At 47.2% G+C, this 20,052-nt stretch overlaps 7 protein-coding genes across 7 annotated transcripts; 2 read left to right on the top strand and 5 right to left on the bottom strand.

Moving 5' to 3' along the window:
* Positions 1-524: 524 nt before the first annotated feature.
* BDV59DRAFT_189329 (argininosuccinate synthase) lies at positions 525-3,216 on the bottom strand. Its single transcript, XM_073691593.1, has 13 exons — positions 2,990-3,216; positions 2,884-2,922; positions 2,672-2,827; positions 2,580-2,615; positions 2,268-2,524; positions 2,193-2,211; positions 2,110-2,142; positions 1,789-2,055; positions 1,680-1,724; positions 1,548-1,629; positions 1,444-1,498; positions 1,224-1,390; positions 525-1,164 (listed from the first exon to the last, which is right to left on the bottom strand). The coding sequence occupies exons 1-13, from the start codon at positions 3,024-3,026 to the stop codon at positions 1,107-1,109; spliced, it is 1,251 nt and encodes a 416-aa protein (XP_073542821.1). The 5' UTR covers positions 3,027-3,216; the 3' UTR covers positions 525-1,106.
* Positions 3,217-5,561: 2,345 nt separating this feature from the next.
* Positions 5,562-7,221, top strand: BDV59DRAFT_211534 (cytochrome P450; the record flags this gene model as incomplete). The annotated part of the gene is made up of 3 exons (XM_073695822.1): positions 5,562-5,655; positions 5,704-6,574; positions 6,632-7,221. Coding segments are annotated over 3 exons (1,555 nt in total), but the record flags the coding sequence as incomplete, so codon positions are not given.
* A 2-nt stretch (positions 7,222-7,223) lies between these two features.
* BDV59DRAFT_211531 (cytochrome P450) lies at positions 7,224-9,124 on the bottom strand. The gene is made up of 4 exons (XM_073695821.1): positions 9,009-9,124; positions 7,837-8,949; positions 7,610-7,773; positions 7,224-7,561 (listed from the first exon to the last, which is right to left on the bottom strand). Exons 1-4 carry the CDS (start codon positions 9,069-9,071, stop codon positions 7,408-7,410), a joined length of 1,494 nt encoding a protein of 497 aa, XP_073542819.1. The 5' UTR covers positions 9,072-9,124; the 3' UTR covers positions 7,224-7,407.
* A 1,161-nt stretch (positions 9,125-10,285) lies between these two features.
* BDV59DRAFT_189327 (magnesium transporter CorA family protein) lies at positions 10,286-11,941 on the bottom strand. The gene is made up of 2 exons (XM_073691592.1): positions 11,068-11,941; positions 10,286-11,003 (listed from the first exon to the last, which is right to left on the bottom strand). The coding sequence occupies exons 1-2, from the start codon at positions 11,568-11,570 to the stop codon at positions 10,418-10,420; spliced, it is 1,089 nt and encodes a 362-aa protein (XP_073542818.1). The 5' UTR covers positions 11,571-11,941; the 3' UTR covers positions 10,286-10,417.
* A 611-nt stretch (positions 11,942-12,552) lies between these two features.
* Positions 12,553-14,017, bottom strand: BDV59DRAFT_189323 (rRNA-processing protein NSA2). Its single transcript, XM_073691591.1, has 5 exons — positions 13,917-14,017; positions 13,387-13,854; positions 13,102-13,322; positions 13,004-13,034; positions 12,553-12,950 (listed from the first exon to the last, which is right to left on the bottom strand). Exons 1-5 carry the CDS (start codon positions 13,964-13,966, stop codon positions 12,935-12,937), a joined length of 786 nt encoding a protein of 261 aa, XP_073542817.1. The 5' UTR covers positions 13,967-14,017; the 3' UTR covers positions 12,553-12,934.
* A 650-nt stretch (positions 14,018-14,667) lies between these two features.
* Positions 14,668-14,865, bottom strand: BDV59DRAFT_189322 (uncharacterized protein; the record flags this gene model as incomplete). The annotated part of the gene is made up of 1 exon (XM_073691590.1): positions 14,668-14,865. The coding sequence occupies one exon, from the start codon at positions 14,863-14,865 to the stop codon at positions 14,668-14,670; it is 198 nt and encodes a 65-aa protein (XP_073542816.1).
* A 1,823-nt stretch (positions 14,866-16,688) lies between these two features.
* Positions 16,689-20,025, top strand: BDV59DRAFT_211528 (glycoside hydrolase family 35 protein; the record flags this gene model as incomplete). Its single annotated transcript, XM_073695820.1, has 6 exons — positions 16,689-16,808; positions 16,858-17,533; positions 17,587-17,710; positions 17,771-17,879; positions 17,955-19,752; positions 19,808-20,025. The coding sequence occupies 6 exons, from the start codon at positions 16,689-16,691 to the stop codon at positions 20,023-20,025; spliced, it is 3,045 nt and encodes a 1,014-aa protein (XP_073542815.1).
* Positions 20,026-20,052: the final 27 nt, after the last annotated feature.

Raw genomic sequence — 20,052 nt, 5'->3', positions numbered from 1 at the left:
CAAGAGGAGTACCGGCATGGGACTCGGCAAAAAGCTCAGATCCTTCAATCCCCTCCGGATTTTAAATTATTTCAGGGCCGAGGACCAATACATTATTCCATCAATAACTCGTACGAGCCCGACATGATTACATTGACAAAAAGGGGTTGGCATCATCTGATGGCCGTTTCACATGGATCAGATTAATTGCACTCGGCGCTTCGGAACTATAACCCGAGACCTATACAATATAGTCTTATACAATATAGTCCCTCGTGATTGACCACGCCTATGGCTCATCGAGGTCCATACGTCTAACCAGTATCATAGCCCCAAGGTTTCTACAACAGCCGTTTGGGCAATAAAGGTGCCGGGAAAGTCGGCACTCGTGGTGACGAAGTACTATTTATCCACGCAAGGAATAACGACACTGGGGGCTCTTTGGGCATTCCACAAATGTGCAGAGAAGGGCTATGATTTATCAGTCCTGCCTTCCATCACAGGCTAGGTTAGGCTCTAGTAGTGTAATCGGGTATATCCAAGAGGTGAGAGCGAAGAGCACAATCCAATATATAGTTTCCTCAAGTGCCACAATTTGTATGGCCACAAGGCTGCTTTGATAGAAGCTGATTAGAGAGTAGAACGAAGCTGCCTCTGAACATATCTGGCAATTGGATAGCATCCAGGAACTTGGAACAGTGACACCCACGCACAGGTATCTCCATCCAATAAACGATATAGTAAATTGTAAAGCCATATGCGCAGAAGTCTCAGATATCGAAGTTGTATCCGAGAGCCTGTAGGAAGTACAGCACATACGCATAATGGTGTCTCGATCCGTCTCCTGCCGCTAGCATGTTGGTTCCGCTTTCTGTCCGGAGCTGAGGGTTGCGCTTTGTGATTTGCCTTATTTCTTGGGTGGAAGAAATGCCAGAGGTATTTATGTGCTTGTCAACGGATTCTTTTTGCAAACTTTTTATTCAGACTGCCATAATCCACATATCGCGTTAAGTTTATGTATAGATTTATTTTTAATTACCCTTGCGTATCCAGTCTATCTCACGTCATGCAACCCTGAGGATCGGCTCTCGCCACGGTCATTAGACTCGACGTATGAATGAGTGGATTTAAGCGCGGCTCAAGCTCTCGCCCTCCTCGGCCTTCTGAAGACCATACTTCTTCAGCCTGCGGGATAATTAGCCTCAACCCTTGGCACGAGGTTCATCAGTCACGTCACAACTTACCGGATGGAAGAGATGGCAATAAACCCAGTGGTGTCGGTAGGCTCGAAGTCCTCAAGAGAGTCCATGGAGGCTTCCTGCTCGGAATAGAGCTTCTCGGTGCTGCTGGAGCGGCCGAGAATGTAGGTGTGGCCCTTGTAGAGGCGCAGGCGGACCTCACCGTTCACACGCTATTAATGGTCCATAAGCATCGGCATCGGTGAGTGGAGGGCTCTAAACTTACACGCTGGGAGAACTTAAGACTGTTCTCGATGAACTCGCGCTCGGCACTGAAGTAGCTAGTAAGGTGTGAGTATATGATCATGTGACAAGATAAAACACACTTACTAGCCGTTGTAGAGCTGGATGGACCAGTTGTGGGTAACAAACTGGTCACGGAGGGCGCGGACCTGACCGTCGAGGACAAGACCTATCATAAGTTAGATTTTATCATGTCAGGACGGTGGGAGGTCGACCTACCCTCAAGATCAAGGTGAGCATCGCGGAGGATGGTCATGGCAGGAGCTGCGTATCTATTAGTCTCAAAGACCGGAATAATCATAGACAATGAAATGGTCATCAAACGTACAGTCGTAGCAGCCACGGCTCTTCAGACCGATGAATCGGTTCTCAACAATATCGATACGGCCAACACCATGGGTGTAGCCGATCTTGTTAAGGTAGTTGAAGAGCTCAACGGGATCGGTGTAGGTGGTGTCAGGAGTGACAACCTTGACAGGGATACCCTGTTCGAAATGGATTGTGAGATCGGTGGGCTCGTTGGGAGCGTTCATGGGATCCTGGGTCATGGTCCACATATCGGCGGGAGGAGTATGGTTGGGATCCTCCAGGACACCTATAAGAAGGTTAGCGGCTTGCGGGCATAACCTGCTCTTTTTGAGTAACATACCAGCCTCATAACTACAGTGGGCAGAGTTGGAGTCTAGGTGAAATTAGCATACACTGGCGACTTTCCCGGCGGAAGATACGAACCCATGGACCAAGGTTTGGCCTACACATAACATCTTGTCAGCAAAGAAATCGGATTCCGATTAATATAGGCCATACCTTGGTAGAAGTGACGGGGATACCAGTCTGGGCAGCATAGTCAAGAAGGTCGTTACGACCAGCGAAGCGCTGGAAGAACTTGGGATCACGCCAAGGAGCAATGATCTTGATAGAAGGCTGGATAGCGTAGAAGGCCAGCTCAAAACGGACCTGGTCGTTACCCTTGCCAGTGGCACCGTGGCTGACGAACTGGCAGCCCTCACGCTGGGCAGCGCGCATCTGGGCACGAGCAATGACGGGGCGAGCCAGGGAGGTGCCTATATGCTGTTAACAGGTGGGATTCAAGGATGCCGATAACAGGGCCAGTCATACCGAGCAGGTAGCGTCCCTCGTAGATGGCATTGCACTCTGTTGTCGGAATCAATCAGTCGTCGCCCGTAACAGTGTAGTATCAATTCGCTTACGGATAGCGGGGAAGCACAGCTCGGTGATGAACTCGCGACGGAGATCCTCGATGATCATCTTCTTCGCACCGATCTTGAGGGCCTTCGCCTCAACAGCGGCCCAGTCCTCTTCCTGACCGACATTGGCGAGGAAGCAGACAACATCATAACCCTCCTCTTTGATCCGAATTAGTCTGTTGGTCGATTACGTTGGATCGGAAGGGGAGGGGTACCAATGAGCCAGCGGAGGATACAGCTGGTATCGAGACCGCCTAAAAGTTTCTCAGATTAGCTACGATCTAGCGCAATTGAGCATTGAAGACGCAGGTTAAGTCATACCGGAGTACGCAAGACAGACACGGGGCTTATCGGCCATGGTGAGGTCAGCAGCGATGTGTATGAGGGACTGGAGGAGGAAATGGGAAGTTCTGGGGGAAAGTCGGAGATGATTCAACAATTGATATGATGGATAAAACCGATGCCGGCATGACTCATCCGCCCGCCTTATGTAATAATTAGCGGGTGAATTGTGGGAAACGGGGGCCAATGATAGGGCGGTAAGCGAGTGACACGTGACTGATAACGACTTCCATCTTATAGAATCAGACCGTGTCTGCCTCTAGAAAGTACTGGATACGTAGATGGCATCAGCTACAGTCAGCAAAGTGCCTTTTTTTTGGTCCTTCAAGCAATGCATATTTTGAACCAGGGCTGACTGACAGCCTACTAACTACCCGCACGAGTACCAGAAAACCAATGCTTCACCACCAGTCTTTGGCTTATGCTACAAAGAGAATAGCTCAGTATCATGCAAAGCAGTGGCGTAAGAAAATCACAGAAATGTACCCTTCATTGGGCCATCACTGCCGTGTCCCCTGTGAAGTGGGTCAATATGACAGCCCACGTGGAGATTAGGGCTGTGTCTCCCAAGCTTTACCTCCAGTAGAGAGTGCCAAGGCGCGGTTAATACAAGCTCGACTTTATCCTTCATCGTTTGAAATACTTTAATTCAATATATCGCAAGGGCGATGATTTTCGAAGCCATCCCGTCAAAGATACCGCGACCGCCAATTCAAGCTCACTCCTAGAGTTAGCAATGGCCTACAGGAAATGTTCGCAGGAATGTCGCAGTGGGACTGATACGTTTGAACCTGATTTATGAACGGTGTAGCATCTTCCCAACTGATCAAAAGTTCTAGGAATGCCATAACTCCGGTAGGTAATGTATGACGGTTAGTCCTCCCTTCCTAAAAAAAAAAAACCCGACTTGCGAAGAAAACTTACATAGAGCCTCTCAAGGTCCAAGCAACTGACAGTTGAAGGCTTCAGGGCACCCACCATTCCATAAGGTAGTTATAATTCTGTGTGGGCATCTCTCGTGGGTATTTTAAACGGTGACTGGCTTTTGAGTAAGCCTAAGGTAACTAGGAAACATAACCTTTTCCATAGGAGAAACGTTCAGAGAGGGAAATAGCCGCTCCTCCTTCAATTTTTTGGCTTTCTGCATCGGGATTATGTTCAGCATATCCGATAATGATTGAAATTATCAAGATATGGAATGTACTATAATTACTTGTCCTGCATTCTAATCCACCCTATACTATAGTGTCCTTGAATTGGGATTATGGATTCAACCAAATACTAATCCCCCTACGAAGAGAATATATCTTCCAAAGCTGAAGAACTACCGACAACCAAATGTGGCAATGTATCGTTTTAGAATTTTTCCTCTCCTGACAATCCAACGACGAGGTTATTCTCATGTGAAACAGCCCATCGTCTGGATATTGTCACTTTGGGGAACATTTGATAGCGGATGCTCAGTATTTTCTGAGATTTCGAGCAGTGTAAGGCTCAAGGAAATGATGTACACCCTCTAATAGGGCATTAATGTCTTGCGCTCTTAGCAGAATTAGTTCTCGGTAAAATTAGTTTTGGTATATTACGTCGCATTTAACCAAACAAAACTGGAACCTAGCATACATCCTACTAACGTAAATTACCCGACGGTCGCATCTGCATGCCAGCTAGGAACTCACCTATCTCTCGTATGAGTGGGTGTGTCTTCAACCTGGGTTATCTCTTCTTTCTGTATTATTTCTCCTTTCCCTATATTCAATATTCTGATATGTATTTTTTTTTCTGAGGTTAGTATGAGATTGTGTTACAATTATGGACTCGCTCTTTTTGCAAAATGTTCTTGAGCCATCATTCCTATCACACATATACCCTGCAGAGTTACTTCATGTGAGGATTATGTAACGGCCTGTTATCCAAAATGAAGCACGTTACATGCACATAATTTCTGAGTTCATTTCATACATTCTCTATGGTCATTCTCCATAGAGGCACTACTGGCGAGATAAGGGGACCAGGTTAGCCCGAGGTATTAGCGATTGCCGGTAATAGTCCAACCCGTGCCTTTTCATCGATATCCTCTATCTCCTACACACACTGATAATTCTATCGTCCTATACCAAGAGCACTAGGAATCAGTTTGTCTGTCCATGGTACCTTTGCTTTAAATGTAGATAAGCCCCGCGCATGTGTATGTCAGGTAGTTAGGCCCCGTCGGGACTACAGTGGCAGGTGGAATCAGCTGTACTATGATTGGATCGTCAAAGCTACCGTCGCATAGAAGAAATGATGCAAAAGTCGGAAGGTAATTGACCTCCGTCCTGTGCTATGAATGTTGAATAAAATTTTGTTCGCAATAGTAACCGATTCAATCCCCTCCCCACATCGACCCTCATTTGCAACTGCCCTTGCGGGTTAGAAAGCTATTTCATACACATCAACGGATAATCGGCACGAGCTCTCAGTACTTTATGATTCTTTCTAGCTCCGTAAATATATATAGTACTCAGTGCTCGTCGTCTTTGTTGTAGAATATCATTCTTTTCTAGTACACCATGTCGGCTCGCCTGGTTGACGTCGAAGGGCTCACGGTCTTGACAGCATTTGAGAAACTCCCAATACCTCTGTGGTCAGCAGCACTTACGACCGTAAGCACCAACAGTTCTTGCGATTCTACGAGTTTCTAATCCCTCTAGGCTTTGTCAAGCATTGTCGCGGTATGGATATACCGTTTAACATTTCACCCACTAGCACAATACCCGGGGCCAAAGCTCGCCGCATGCTCTAGTTTATACTTTATGTACTATATCTGGACGGGGTACTTCCCTCAGCATTGCGAGACGCTATTCCGGAAATACAAATCGAATGTCGTTCGGGTTGCGCCCGGACAAATTGTCTTTAATGACCCGCGTTCTCTGAAAGATATTGTTGGCCGCAGTGATGTCTACCGAGGCAACTTCGCCCTGCGAGTAATTGGCTTCGCGGGGACAAATGTGTCGAATATCCGGGATCCTGGTGAGCACCGCCGTAAGCGCCGTCTCATGGCTCCTGGCTTTTCCAACACGGCGCTTAATGCCCAGGAGCCCGCAATAGTAGTTCCCATTGCGGACAAGCTCGTTTCTCGGATTTCAACAGCTCCAAATGGAACTGTAAATTTGACGGATTACTTTGATTGTGCGACACTCGATATAATCGGTGCCTTGTCCTTCGGCGCGAACTTTGGCATGCTTGACAAGCTAGATAACCACCCGTTCTTGCATGTTCTGCCCAGCGTTCTACGCTATTCTGTCATTGCTCAGTGTATTCCAGAGGTGTTCCGATTTTTATCCTATGTTAACCGCTACGGCCCAAGCTGGATGACGCCGTCGGCCTTCCGAGGAGTGGTTGACTTCGCAGGGTATCATCTCAATCTTCGAAAACAGAGAGACGCAACAGATATCGACTTGGGGAGTCGTCAAGACATTATCAGCATTATCGAAGCAGGAAATGAGAAGTTCAAAGGGAAAGAAGGCTACACTCATCTTGGAAAGTATGAAATGCTGGGTGAAGCTACGAATCTCGTCACTGGTAAGTCATAACAATTTTCCGCCTCTTGATTCAGGGTTAACCAACTATTACACATAGGTGGAGGAGACACTGTTGCTACAGCCCTCACAAATACTTTCTGGCACCTTGGACAAAACCCCACTATTTACAACCGACTCGTCTCCGAGATCCGCAGCGAGTTTACAACTTCAACCAGCATCCTCTCTCCTAGGATTGCACAAAAAATCCCGTACTTGGACGCCGTGCTCAATGAATCTATGCGTGTCACGCCCGTTCTCCCTGGACCGATGTGGAGGCATACAGACAATCCCATTCCTGTAGCTGGTTACATGGTCCCAGCACATACCGAGCTGGGTGCTATGCGGTACAACATCTTCCGCAATCCACGTGTATTCTACAGGGCGGATGAATTCCTCCCTCAACGGTGGATGGAGCGCACCGGTGAGTTCCAGAACGATGACCTCGAAGCCTCTCAGCCTTTTGGGTTAGGACCGCGTACTTGTATTGGCAGGAACATCGCATGGATGGAGCTGCGTTTGATCGTCGCGAAGCTCTTGTGGCATTTTGATTGGGAGCCCATTACTAAAGAGTGGAACTGCCCTGAATACCTCGTCCTTTACCGAGGACCAATGTTGATGAAAGCACGGCCGAGAAGAGACCAATTATGAATGCCAGACTGGTGTTCGTATGATCGCCATCTGTTCAGCAAATAACACGTATGCTTTAGGATCTCAGTTCATACACACAAAGGCTAAAACAATGAAACTCATTACTGGTATTCTTCATTATCTCAGACCCTCGCGTTCCCAATCACTTGTCGGCCATTTGAGAGCATGTTTACTCAGCTCTCGTGTTCAAGCTCTTTGTTTCAACTGGACCATCAACTGGTTCTTCTCCCACAACAAGAACGTTTTCTGTTTGTCCCAACCAATAGACTCTGGCGTAGACATAAGATCAAAGTTATAGAGGACCTTGGCTAGAATAAGACGCATTTCATGATATGCGAGACTTTAGCCGTTAGCAAGGAAATTGATTATCTCACTCACTAGCACTTACTTTTTCCCGAGGCAGTTTCTAGGGCCAAACGAGAACGGCTGGAACGCAGATTTATCATCCGTTGAGAAGCTAGGATCCGTCCAGCGTTCTGGGAGGAACTCATTGGGTCGCTTAAAATTCATAGGGCTGCGGTATGCTGCCCACTGACTGACTGACACTGCGGTCTGGGATGATCAGCGTTTGATTAACACAATACAGTAACAAAGGGGTGAGCACGGTGGGCCTACTTTTCCGGGCACATATTCTCCACAGATCATCATTCCTTCGGGAGGAACAAGGCGAGGCAGTCCCACAGGAACGGGCGGGTACATACGCAATCCTTCCTCGATGCAGGCATTGAGGTACTTCATCTGCGCTAAGGAGGTGATATCGATATCTGAGTCTCGTTGGAATGTGTCACGGACTTCCTTGGTGATCTTCTCCAGTTTGTCTGGGTTCAACAGAAGCTGGTACGTTAAACCACTTAGTGCTGTCGCAGTGGTCTCGGTGCCGGCAAGCATGAATATCTGCGAATTTGCGTACATCTCCTCGCGAGTCAGACGCAAGCTCTCTTTTTGATCCAGCACCAGACCCCAAATGTCTGGCTTATTCAGCTTGCGGCTAACCCGTTTATCGACACGTTCTATGCAAGATCTGAAGTGAGACATCGCTTTTTCTATCACAGACCTGGGGATAGTGAGTTTGAACAAGACAGCCGCCCAGGGGTAGTAGCGCGAAGCTCTGCGTAGCGATGTTCTCTTGATACTCGAGAACACAGCTGAAACCCATCCAGTATTACCTGTGCCTTTGAGGAGATCTAGAGGATCTCCAAAGGTCAAGTCACCCATTATATCGAAGGTGGTGAGATTGTACATGCGCACCATCTCAATTTTTCCCAAGGGGTCTGACTGAATAGCCGTATTGAGCTTTTCAATTAACAGATCGACGTACCGGCAGATCAGGCTCTGTTGCTCTCTCAGAGCTCGGTCCGAGAACGCATTGGAGAAGTTGCGTCGGAAGCGGGAGTGATCAGGACCTGGAGCACGAATAATGTCCGGAGCACCGTTGAACGAGGGTCCATAGAACCGCATATCTTTCTCGGTCGTTTTCTTTCCCGCGCTGGCATGCCCGTAAATTCCCTTCCAGGCATCGCCAGTAATGTAGCTTAACTCATCTGGACAGATCCGAACAACACCGCCATATGTGGTGTGGAGATCATGAATCCAGTCCACCGAGTCACCCTTCAGTGAATGGTAGACATAAGGGCCGCGGGTAACTGAAGCTAGCTTTGGTCCCGGGAACTTGCGAAGAGGGTTGATCAGAAGCTCATAGGTGACTTTGGCTACAATCGCAAGGAGGACCTAAAACACAAGTCCATCAAATGTGACACCTTCACAAGTCATACAAGAGTAATACTTACCACTCCAAGTACTAAGTGGCGGTAGTACCCAACGACTAGTTGGCTCAGCGACTCAGTTAACATTGCGCCGAGACTCTTACAGTAAATTGGACAATGAACGTGCTAGTAAATGGTTGTATACTATTGAGGGCCAAGCCATAACCTGGGCAAAGAGGGGCAGGATTATATATACTCTTTATCATTGGGGCGAATACAACGACATGCATTCCATGCCACAGGGGGCAGAACTGTCTGAAACGACACCAGTCCCCGCAGCCGGTCAGGCATTAGATGAAGCGACAGGGTGGGTACAGCGGCCATTAAGCGGGGTGTTTATGAAACCCCTCACACGATAGTGGTGCATTATCCGGGGAGGGGGTTTAATATCTCGCATAATACTTCCCTTCTATGGCATAAAACCATCCCGCCTAGTTGATTAGGCCGCCCGCACTAACCGCCTTTCCTTCGCGTAAGTCGATCAATTAATTTAGTGTTGAATAGTGCCGGAAGGTATTTGATCCAGTGGATGGTGAAGATTTTCGATGACCACAGTCCGAATTAATTGAACATCGTCTCGACGGTCGACTATTACAGGGTTAACCCTTATGGGATTATGCACTTCCGTGTACGCAATACATTCCCCATATAATAACCAACAGAAACCTCGCCCGCGTACGATCTGTTGAGTACGTACGTAAGCCAGACCTCATGCTGAACTACGTGCAACATATTACCTCAGAGGGTTCTGACAGCTATGCTGACACTATGGTTTGTACCGAGATTTGCCTCTCAGATATTTTGAGGTTGTATTTCCCCATATTCGTTCTCAATAATCCTTTGTGCGACCTTTACTACGGGAAGGCTACGTTCACTGCCACTGTGGCTCGAACGCATACCAGGTATTTATCACCGCAGCAATCTGTTTCCAAACTTACCATCGATAATTTTCCTATGAGCAGCCAACATGTGGCACGCTCGCACAGCTTTTGATTGGAAAGCTGGCCCCTAGCTGCCAGGTTCATAGAGTATCTGGAACTTCGTCAAAAACGCGGCGGAACACGAAAACAGCCATAGCACTGTCAAATGCAGGTCGGAATTTGTAGGCAAACTGTCCTCTTGCGCTATATAAGTCGACTCATAGTGACACTTGACGGCTCCACTCGGGTTTGGAGAAAATTACCCCGACGCGCGATCCTGTACTAGGATACCGGCAGATCGGGTAACTCGGAAAAGGTCAGAACACACTTATATACGGAATAGGTAGGTTATGGATTTAAGAATAAAATAAAATAATAAAATGCAAAAGCCACGTCTTCCATTAATAAACTACGCAATACTACTGAGCAATAGGCATGGGGTTCGTATCCCAGCAGCCAAAACAACTGCGGTCTTTTGTACGGACGGTATGCTTGTCCTCAAGGTGACAAGGTCTATAAAAGTCTGAATCTAGCTGCTACAAAGCATGCTATGGCAATAAAAACAATGAACGCGCCCACAATACCAAGGAACCAAGCCAAAGATTCTGTTTCCTGTCCAGGCACTTCAACATTCATTCCGAACATGCCAGTCACCAAATGTAGGGGAACGAAGATAGTCGCAAGAACAGTCACTTTACTGAGTCCCTCGTTGACTTTTAAGCTCAATCTTAAGTTATTAACACTGAGCTGGGCGAGAAACTTCGATTGGGATCGAGCGACAATCTCATCCACGTGCGTCAAACTTGTCATGGCTGTCGTCAAGTGATCTTGAACGTCGCCTAGATATACTAGCAGATCACCTGCCGGGAACATGGGATTTTTGTCCTTTGCCTGGCAGCGTTTTATAAAAGAATTGAGCACATCATGCTTCCCATTCAGACAGCGGATCAAATGGGTGATCTTCTTGCGCAAACGATCGATGCGAGGGATAAGAAACGGAAGGTCGTCTGTGCGCGCTATGAATACTTGATCTTCGATAGCTTCGGATTCACGCTCAGTTGACTCGATGTATGGAAGGAAATTGTCCACAATATCATCGCTGGCAGTGATTTATTAGCATTTAGAAAGCAAGAAATGGGATAATATATCCCACACCCACATACATCAGGGCATAGAAGATCCAATCACCCGATAGAATCTTGTCGTCGTGCATTCTATGAATCCGATAGCAGACTCGAGAAACATGGTCACATCCGCCAGGCGAAAAGGTGACCACACCTGTACTGAAAACTAGGATATACAACGGCACGGAATCCGGAACGAATGAGCTTTCTGGGCCCGAGTGGATATCCCCTGCATATTTTTCATCATTAGATGTACGAGATACTAGGGTCTGGAGCGATATGAGATAATAGTTTCGGAAGACTTCGATCTTCTCTCGTGGATCCCGCATGACGATGTCCTCTGTGGTTAACGGGTGAATGGAAAGATCATGAGATACTCTGCTAACATCCCCGTTGGTACCATCAACAACATCCACCCACCATACATTTTCTTGGTTTCTAGTGCTTATATCGTCCAGAATCTTTTGCCAAGCTGGTGAGAGGATGGTTTTCTGAGGCCTGCAAGAGTAAAACGATAGACGAGAGGAATCCCGGGTGGACATCTTGTTCTCCGGTGTAGGCTGCCCCCTCGATTATGTCCTTCTTTCATAGGTAGGCGTGGGACAAGGAGGAGCCCTGTGACGGCATTCAATGAGAAAATTAAGTCCGTAGTAGGGAGTCTTGACTGAGGCGGGTCAGCGATTTGGAGAACGAGCCTTCACCATGTGCAGATGAAGTCGTGCGGTAATAGGGAGGAGGTATCCTGAAAGGACTTGCCAGATGAGGATAATCACGTTCCCGTGGGCACGATGTTCTTCTCCATGGAGACGGTTTATTTCTTCCGTAGGGCTGGAAAATGGAGGAGAGGACCTTGGGAAAAGTTCAGGTACGGAAGAACTCCGAAGAGTGACATGGCCCGACCCTAACATTTCATTGCTGCCAGTGTTCTCTGGATATACGCCGTAGGCAGAACCATTTCATGTCTCTCGCATACTTGGTTGGCTGATTCGCTGGTTTGGCGGGTCCATCTCTCAGCCCTATAAGTGGGGAAGACTCTTAGGGCGTACGCAGTACAGCATGGGCGTCTCACAGCGACGTTGGATAATCATTCTTTTGAATGCTGAGAGGCGTGTCTATATATGCGAGTGCAGGGTTTTATTATCATTATTATTATTATTGGGGGTTGGGGGAGGAGACGGGGGTGGGTGGTAACTCGAAGGTAGATTGAGATTAGAGCACGCCATGCTCCCGTAACGTGTCTTGATACAACATTTCCGGACACCCAAACAGCTACCTACTTACCCGTTAGATCTCACTTTAACACAGGGCCAAGTCGCAGGTGATCGATGCATCAGAGCTTGTAGTAAGAAGCATATTCCCCGCAGGGCTCTATCCCGCCATAACTCATTATCCTTGGGGGTCAAGTGCCCCGAGGGTTAGGCGAGGGACAACGGAACCCAGTGCTTAATCGTGCCCTTACCCGAGATACAGTTTTGGGCAGCTTGGATCAGACTAATCTTACGCTGCAGGTGAGAACAAAATATACTACCATTCCTATTCACCGTAATGTAATTGTTCATTGAACGCCTGCAAAAGGAAAATTGTCAAGTCGTAATGCGCCGAACATCAGAATCAGCGGCACCCTCCGATGTCGCAACAACAACTTCTTCCATCCCTCGAAGAAACTTTTGGGTATCACGTAAAGGGATCTTCAAGCCGTCAATCCTCTGCTATCTTCTTGCTTGAGCCCAAATTCAGACATATTTGAGACCGGAAAATCACAAAAATCTGGAGAAAGGCTTTTGACACAGATTTTGTCGAAGCCACATGATTGTGGTGCTTAAGGAGAACCGATCTTGAGTGGTAAACGCTGTAATGCCTCTACTAATAACCTCGACGGTTATGAGTCATTATATGGGCAAAAGGTTTAAACGAGAAGAACCCTGCTTCTTATCAGTATTTGAGAAACTAAACGTAAATAACGGACGAAACATACGCGTTAACGCAACCATCGTTTTCGGGGTTATCTAAAAAATTCAGGTTAGCGTAAAGGACAATCGAAACGTTAGATTTCAGTAGCCCGGATGAACTCACTAGTGATTTGTGCATATTTGGCCCACACCACCTTACCTGCAGTGGTAACCATTCCCAGTTCACTGACGTTGACCTCAACGACAGTTCCCCGGCTCAAGACTCCAAGACGGGTATAGAGCGGGTTGTTAGGGTTCTTCTGAACATTGATGATCGGAAGCTGAACAGTAACACCGAGCTTAGGGTGGGTGACGTTGGCTTTCTTGTAGCGCAGACCCATCGGCCTAATCGAATAGAATTGTTAGTTACCCGCCTAGACGCTTCCTCCGGTGTGGGTTGCTAGCATACCGAATAAATCGCTCGTATTTCACGTTTTGTCGAGTGAAATCCTGTCCAACGAAAGTCGGCTTTGTAATCATCCTCTTCCACGACTTCTTGTGTGTCTTTTTGCCAGTATTCACGACCTTAAACATCTCCTCCTCCGAAATACCACGCACTTTCGGAATAGGGACCGAGAACTTCGCAGCCTTCTCATTTCGCTTATCCTTGATTGCGGAAGAAAGGGCCTTGGCGTTTGTCGCCTCGGAGCGGTCAAGAAGGTAGTGAGGGACAGCAGACTTCGGTTCGGCCTCGCCGGAGCTGGACTTGACGTTGCGTTCCTCCTGGGCCTTGATACGTTTGCGCATCTGGATCTTCTCCTTATGGCGCTGCTGCTGCATCAGTTTAGCCCGCAGGCCACGCAGGTTCTGCGCATCCTTGGACTGACGATGGCTCTCACGAGCCTGGCGTTTGCGAGACCGCTCTTCGGCATCAAACCTAGGGGTTCAATTAATGACACCATCCATATACGACATCTTGAAGGATATCATTTAACATACCGCTTTCCGTGCAGTTTCTGCCAACGCTCGACATATTCGTTCTGAGGCATACTGGCGGTGTTTCGTCCAAAAGCCGGTAGTCAATGTGTCGATGAAAATCTGTATCGGCCGCTGTTGCTGATTGCCAGGCGATACCGCATTAATGTTTCTCCTTGCTATCCTATTGGTCCGCTATTGCGCGGTAACTCCACATATCAAGCAGGCGGTGGCAGAACCCTGGAATCAAATCATATCACGTGATTTTGTATATTATCAATATCGTTTGGGTGTAAGCCATTCATTAATGCACCCCGTACTTATTTTTTTTTCCGACATGCCTTAGACAGGACCACCCTGGATGTTGAAGTGTCCGTGTATCTTGCTTTCTAGGCTACCCAGTTCCCTCATTCTAGGCTCAACGTATAATTCATTACTAGCAGATAGCACTTCTTCGAGATGGTCCTGCGCGGAAAGAAGTCCTTCTTTTTGTTATGGATATAGACATGCAATTAAACTTTCTCAACTATGTGTGCGTGAAGTCGTCAGAATAAAGGTTAGTACGTGACTGAATAGTCAAATCTGGTACTCATGCATAGGCTAAGATACAGCAAATAGATCCCTGTTCTACCAATCCAACTAGCTCGCCCGCGGGACCCCAGGTATTTAAAATAAGAAAAGAAGAAGAAGGAGGAGGAGGAGGAGGAGGAAAGGAGAGCATCCAAAAACGCCTGTTCTTCTGTTATCACTTCCAAGTCTCGGATAACCCGTAATTCTATCGAACCATATGACCCCGACGGACGAAGGAGGTTGGAGCGAAGCAGATAGGGCATTCATAACTTCCGTCATTGTCGGTACTACAGGAGACACAAGTGAGACAAACCTGGTGTCCGCACTTTGTGCAGAGTACCTCCTTTGTTGATAAGCATGTGTGACAGAAGTTCGGAGGGTATATAACACGTTTAGTCTTCATCCGTCTCTCAATCTCAGAAGCCAGTTCTTTGCCCTTTTCGATGCGAGCTTTTAAAAGCTTGACTCTAGCCCTCAATCTCTGCAGAACTTTATCGTCACCTGACCACGTACTCAATGATGGCACTGGCTCAAGGATCGTAGTAAGGCGACCCCGATGCTGCATAGGAAGCTGTTTCATGCATTCGTTTTCGAGGGACCAGCGCCGATGCAACTGTCGATTCAACAGAATCGTACGAAAGATCTCGAGGCATTTGAGCGCTCTCCATTGTGATTCTTTGCTGATTGTCTCATTATTGCTGGGTTCTTGGATCACTCGTCGAGTATTCTCCATGGATACCCTTGGTGGAGGAAGCGTAACGCATGCGCTTATCGAATAATGCTGGACTCCAGTGTGCTCGAACTTGGGAGATTTAACCCCATCCCAGACTTTATATACGGCCATTAATATGTCTTCACGGGCACGAAAGGGGATTTATAGACATAATGAGATTCCGACGTGGCCAAAGAGTTATTCGGTACCACAGCCGGTCGCATCGGGCCCGAAGGGGTACCACGGATCGTGGGATCCATCGGCAAATCACTTTGATCAACTTGACTCGGAAAATACTTCCTTTGGTGCAGCATGTATGCAGCAATATATTCGAGCGTGGTTGTTTATGCCATTGTCTAAGTTACAGTGAAAGGATACGTTGGGCCGTTCTTTACGTCGCGTCAAGAGATACTCTCGAGGTAGTGGAACCACACGGTCAGTTCATCCTCGGTTTCCGAACACGGTTATACTAGTTGGGTTTTGGAGGAAGACGTTCTCCGAAGGGTTCCATGATTCTATCCCTTTCCTCTCCAACTATCAACGCATAATGAAGCCGTTACCCTTCGAGATATTATCGATCTTCCCTTCTTTTTAAGAATATTATATATCAATCATCGTCAACCGACAGGTACCCCTAAGGCGCAGACTACCAACCATAAGGAGGAAAATTCACATACTAGTGGCTATCATACAGTGGCGAGGTTGTCCCATTAGTCGGATGAGGTTAGTATAGGGTAAAAGTAAGCAATAAGATTCTGCTTATAAAACGGCTCTTCAGTTCTTCGCCACCCGGAAGTATCTTCCTGCCAAGTGTTGATGTATTCTAGGCCCCTGAGCCCCATGTGTTCCGGAAATCGAAACGCCGATGGGCGGTTCCAGTGGCCCCGCTCCCGTTCCGCTCGACGACATATAATGCATTCCAGAAACATCCCATAAAAAAAAATCACGCCTTGGCAGTGCCCAGATTACAAGGGTAGGTCTAATTACCAAGCGGTCTCTTATGATTGTTCTCTTGCATTAATAATACCTTGTTTGTGTGTATGTAAAACAGCCTAAATCTCCCACTCCAACGATAGGATCCGCATTCGGTTCTACTCCGCCATTCCTACGTCGCCTGTAATGGGAAGGCCGTATTGCCTCCTCTCTATAGTCCCACTCAATGGGTATCCAGATACGTAGGATATTGTTTTGCGCAGCATGAGATGCTAGGTCCATCCCACTCTGGGTACGATCAGACAAACCTTTAGGCTAAATATGACCTGTCACTTCACTGTGAGGAAGACTACTGTTTCCCCGCGTGAGTATTAATTCTCCGCCAATCTCGAATGGAAGAGACTCCAGGCACATGGGTCAGCAGTCTTGAGTGACGTATCTCTGTCAATAGTAGGTTGTGGACTCCAGGCATTAGCCGTCTCCCCGCACTACACGGCAAGTCACTATAATTTAAAGTGGTTTCTTTCAAAAAATCAATTATGGCGAGTAGTCCCTTAATACACGGGTACATAATATTCAATATGTGGTTTCTACTCAGAGTGGCATTGATTATAGCCGTCTATTTTCCGAACAATACTGCTGCAGGCCCACTCAAGGCATCTTCAGATCTCAGTAACACTTCAAAGGAACTCCAAAACTTGGTAATTTCTCCTAATAAGCCGACATAGCCTCTAATTTACTCAAAATTAGGTGACATTTGATAAACATTCCCTCATCGTTCGTGGAGAGCGCCTGATGATCTACTCTGGTGAATTCCATCCATTTCGATTACCCGTCCCTGGCCTTTGGCTGGATGTTTTCCAGAAGATCAAAAGCATGGGCTTTACGGGAGTTTCGTTCTATACAGATTGGGGCCTTCAAGAGGCAAACCCTGGTCATGTAATTACTGACGGAATCTGGAGTCTTGACGAATTCTTTAAAGCTGCGAGTGAGGCAGGTATTTACTTGATTGCTCGTCCAGGACCGTATATCAACGCCGAAACCTCGGCTGGTGGCATTCCTGGTTGGGTCTTACGACAGAAAGGTGTCATCCGATCTACTAGTCGGGATTATCTAGATGCCACTAACAATTACATGACAACAATGGGCGAGATTATCGCAAAAGCTCAGATCACCAATGGAGGACCAGTTATCATGGTCCAACCTGAAAATGAGTATACTTCTTGGCCTGGAGTCTCATCGTCAGACTTTCCCACACATATGAATCGTGAGGTGATGGCGTTTACCGAGACGCAGCTTCGTGATGCCGGTGTTGTGGTCCCTCTAGCAGTGAATGACAATCTCAATATGGGATACTTTGCCCCTGGCACTGGGTTGGGCGAGCTCGAGATTTACGGAATTGACGCCTATCCAATGCGATATGATTGTATGCCAATACCATAACTAGTTGTTGTTGCCTCATGTGCTAATATGTTTCAGGTGGAAACCCTTACGTGTGGCCTACATACCGGTTCCCTCGCGATTGGCAATTGACCCACCAGGAGAACAGCCCCTCTACACCCTTCGCCATTATGGAGTTTCAGGGAGGTTCTGGGGGTGGATGGTATGTCTAAGTACTCATCTTGGAATTGTAGATTGTTCATTGGGTTAACATGTCATTCAGGGGAGGTGTAGCTGAAGATCAATGTGCGATACTGGTCAATAATGAAGCTGTTCGAGTTGTCAATAAAAATAACTATGGGTTTGGAGTCAGCATATTTAACATTTACATGGTAAGTACATTTGATATACGTATTCTTGAATTTTTATTTTTAATTATTTTTTTTTTCCTAACTGGGCTGCTGCAGACGTATGGCGGCACAAACTGGGGCAATCTAGGTTACCACGGCGGTTACACCTCATATGACTACGGGGCTGCAATTACTGAGGATCGAAGGATTTGGCGTGAGAAATACAGTGAGGAGAAACTCCAGGCCAACTTCCTGAAAGTATCTTCAGCATATCTCACCGCTAAACCGGGCATCGGCATAAATGGCTCTTACACTGGAAATGCGGGCGTGGCTGTTACTCCGCTGTTCGGAGACGGAACCAAAACAAACTTCTATATTGTGAGACATGCTGACTTTACTTATGCTGGAAACACGGAGTATCAGCTTAAGGTTGCAACAAAAGCTGGCAATGTGACTGTTCCTCAATTAGGGGGCCGTTTATCGTTGATTGGCAGAGACTCAAAAGTCCATGTCACTGACTACGATATTGGAGGCATAAATCTTATCTATTCCACCGCAGAGATTTTCACCTGGGTCCGTGGATCGAATGATAAACGGGTTTTATTCCTATATGGGGGCGAAGATGAGCTCCACGAGTTCGCATTGGAGGAGGGCTTACAGAAGCCAATCGTCGCCGAAGGTAAAGGAGTCAAAATCCGGAAACGCAAGGGCTCTGGGTGGATCATTCAGTGGAATGTACTTTCATCCCGACGAGTGATACGCTCGGGCCCTTTGGAAGTTCATCTTCTCTGGCGCAATGATGCGTACCAACACTGGGCACTCGAAATCCCATCATCATCACCCATTAGCAACTATAGCTCACCATCCAAAGATATGGTCGTTGTCAAGGGCGGATACCTGATTCGTAGTGCCTCTATCGCTGATAACGCACTGGTACTAACTGGGGATGTCAACAGAACTACTTCATTGGAGGTTATATCAACACCGAGAGAACACATTCAACGGATTTTTTTTAACGGGGAGCTACTGAAAGCTTCACAGTCACGTCTAGGAAAGTTGAGAGCAGTCGTTTCTTATAAGCGGCCTTCCATCTCCCTTCCGAGCCTCTCTCAGTTAGAATGGAGATACCTCGACTCCCTACCAGAGATCCTTCCTAACTATGATGACAACAAATGGACTGCCTTGGACCGTACATCCACAAACAACACACGTACCCTCACAACGCCGACTTGCTTATATGCCGATGATTACGGATATCATGGAGGATCATTGATATACCGTGGCCACTTTATAGCCACCGGTCAAGAGACATGGCTGTTCTTGAACACTTCTGGAGGTGTGGGTTTCGGTTACTCGGTCTGGCTCAACAAAACTTTCCTCGGGTCATGGACTGGAAGCGGGTCCGACATGACCTACGCACACAACGTATCTATAAACCAGGAGTTGGTTAGAGACGAGGCATATGTCTTTACAGTCTTGATTGACCACATGGGTCAGGACGAGGAGGCACCTGGAACGGATGCCATCAAATTCCCTCGTGGAATCATGGACTATGCATTATCGAGTCATGCTGCGACTGATGTTTCATGGCGCATGACGGGGAATCTTGGAGGCGAGCAGTATCGTGATCTGACTCGGGGTCCCTTAAACGAAGGTGCTATGTATGCAGAGCGCCAAGGTTACCATCTTCCCAGCCCTCCCTCTTCAGAATGGGAAATTTCAAACCCCATCACCGTTGGAATCCCTGGTGCTGGGGTTGGATTTTACACGACCTCATTCGCTTTGGATTTACCATCTGGCTACGATATTCCGTTGGCCTTTAGATTCAATAACAGCAACCCTGATTCAACATCACAAGATGGATCCGATTACCGATGTCAGCTTTTTGTGAACGGATATCATTTCGGGAAATATGGTATGTTGTAGTTTTATGTAACATGCATTTATAGACACTAATTTTGCATGCCCAGTCAATTCTCTGGGTCCACAGACTTCCTTCCCAGTCCCGGAAGGGATTCTGAACCACGACGGGATCAATTATGTTGCTGTGACTCTCTGGGCTCTCGGATCTGAGGGCGCGAATATTGAATCACTGGAGCTTGTGGCTTCAGATTCAATTCTGTCTGGGTTTAGAAAGCCCCATCCGGCTCCTCAGCCTTCATGGGAACGTCGCATTGGGGCGTACTAGGCAATACTACCAGTGAGGGTATTTTTG

The sequence above is a fragment of the Aspergillus ambiguus genome, assembly GCF_047715705.1.
Source record: "Aspergillus ambiguus strain CBS 117.58 unplaced genomic scaffold BDV59scaffold_65, whole genome shotgun sequence".
Classification (NCBI taxonomy): Eukaryota; Fungi; Ascomycota; class Eurotiomycetes; order Eurotiales; family Aspergillaceae; genus Aspergillus; species Aspergillus ambiguus.
The sequence above is the reverse complement of the archived record's forward strand: the minus strand, read 5'-3'. Positions and strand labels throughout refer to the sequence as shown.

Excerpts from the sequence above, each read along its gene's own strand:
- BDV59DRAFT_189329 (XM_073691593.1), bottom strand. The coding sequence starts at position 3,026 with ATGGCCGATAAGCCCCGTGTCTGTCTTGCGTACTCCG. Across the intron at positions 1,499-1,547 it reads ATCCAGCTCTACAACGGCTA|CTACTTCAGTGCCGAGCGCG; the intron begins GTAAGTGTGTTT and ends ACACCTTACTAG. Across the intron at positions 1,391-1,443 it reads GTCTTAAGTTCTCCCAGCGT|CGTGTGAACGGTGAGGTCCG; the intron begins GTAAGTTTAGAG and ends GACCATTAATAG.
- BDV59DRAFT_211531 (XM_073695821.1), bottom strand. The coding sequence starts at position 9,071 with ATGTTAACTGAGTCGCTGAGCCAACTAGTCGTTGGGTACTACCGCCAC. Across the intron at positions 7,774-7,836 it reads GAGAATATGTGCCCGGAAAA|ACCGCAGTGTCAGTCAGTCA; the intron begins GTAGGCCCACCG and ends TGATCATCCCAG. Across the intron at positions 7,562-7,609 it reads AGAAACTGCCTCGGGAAAAA|TCTCGCATATCATGAAATGC; the intron begins GTAAGTGCTAGT and ends TAACGGCTAAAG.
- BDV59DRAFT_189327 (XM_073691592.1), bottom strand. The coding sequence starts at position 11,570 with ATGTCCACCCGGGATTCCTCTCGTCTATCGTTTTACTCTTGCAGGCCT. Across the intron at positions 11,004-11,067 it reads TGGATCTTCTATGCCCTGAT|CGATGATATTGTGGACAATT; the intron begins GTATGTGGGTGT and ends AATCACTGCCAG.
- BDV59DRAFT_189323 (XM_073691591.1), bottom strand. The coding sequence starts at position 13,966 with ATGCCTCAGAACGAATATGTCGAGCGTTGGCAGAAACTGCACGGAAAG. Across the intron at positions 13,855-13,916 it reads CAGAAACTGCACGGAAAGCG|GTTTGATGCCGAAGAGCGGT; the intron begins GTATGTTAAATG and ends TTGAACCCCTAG. Across the intron at positions 13,035-13,101 it reads CAAATATGCACAAATCACTA|ATAACCCCGAAAACGATGGT; the intron begins GTGAGTTCATCC and ends TGAATTTTTTAG.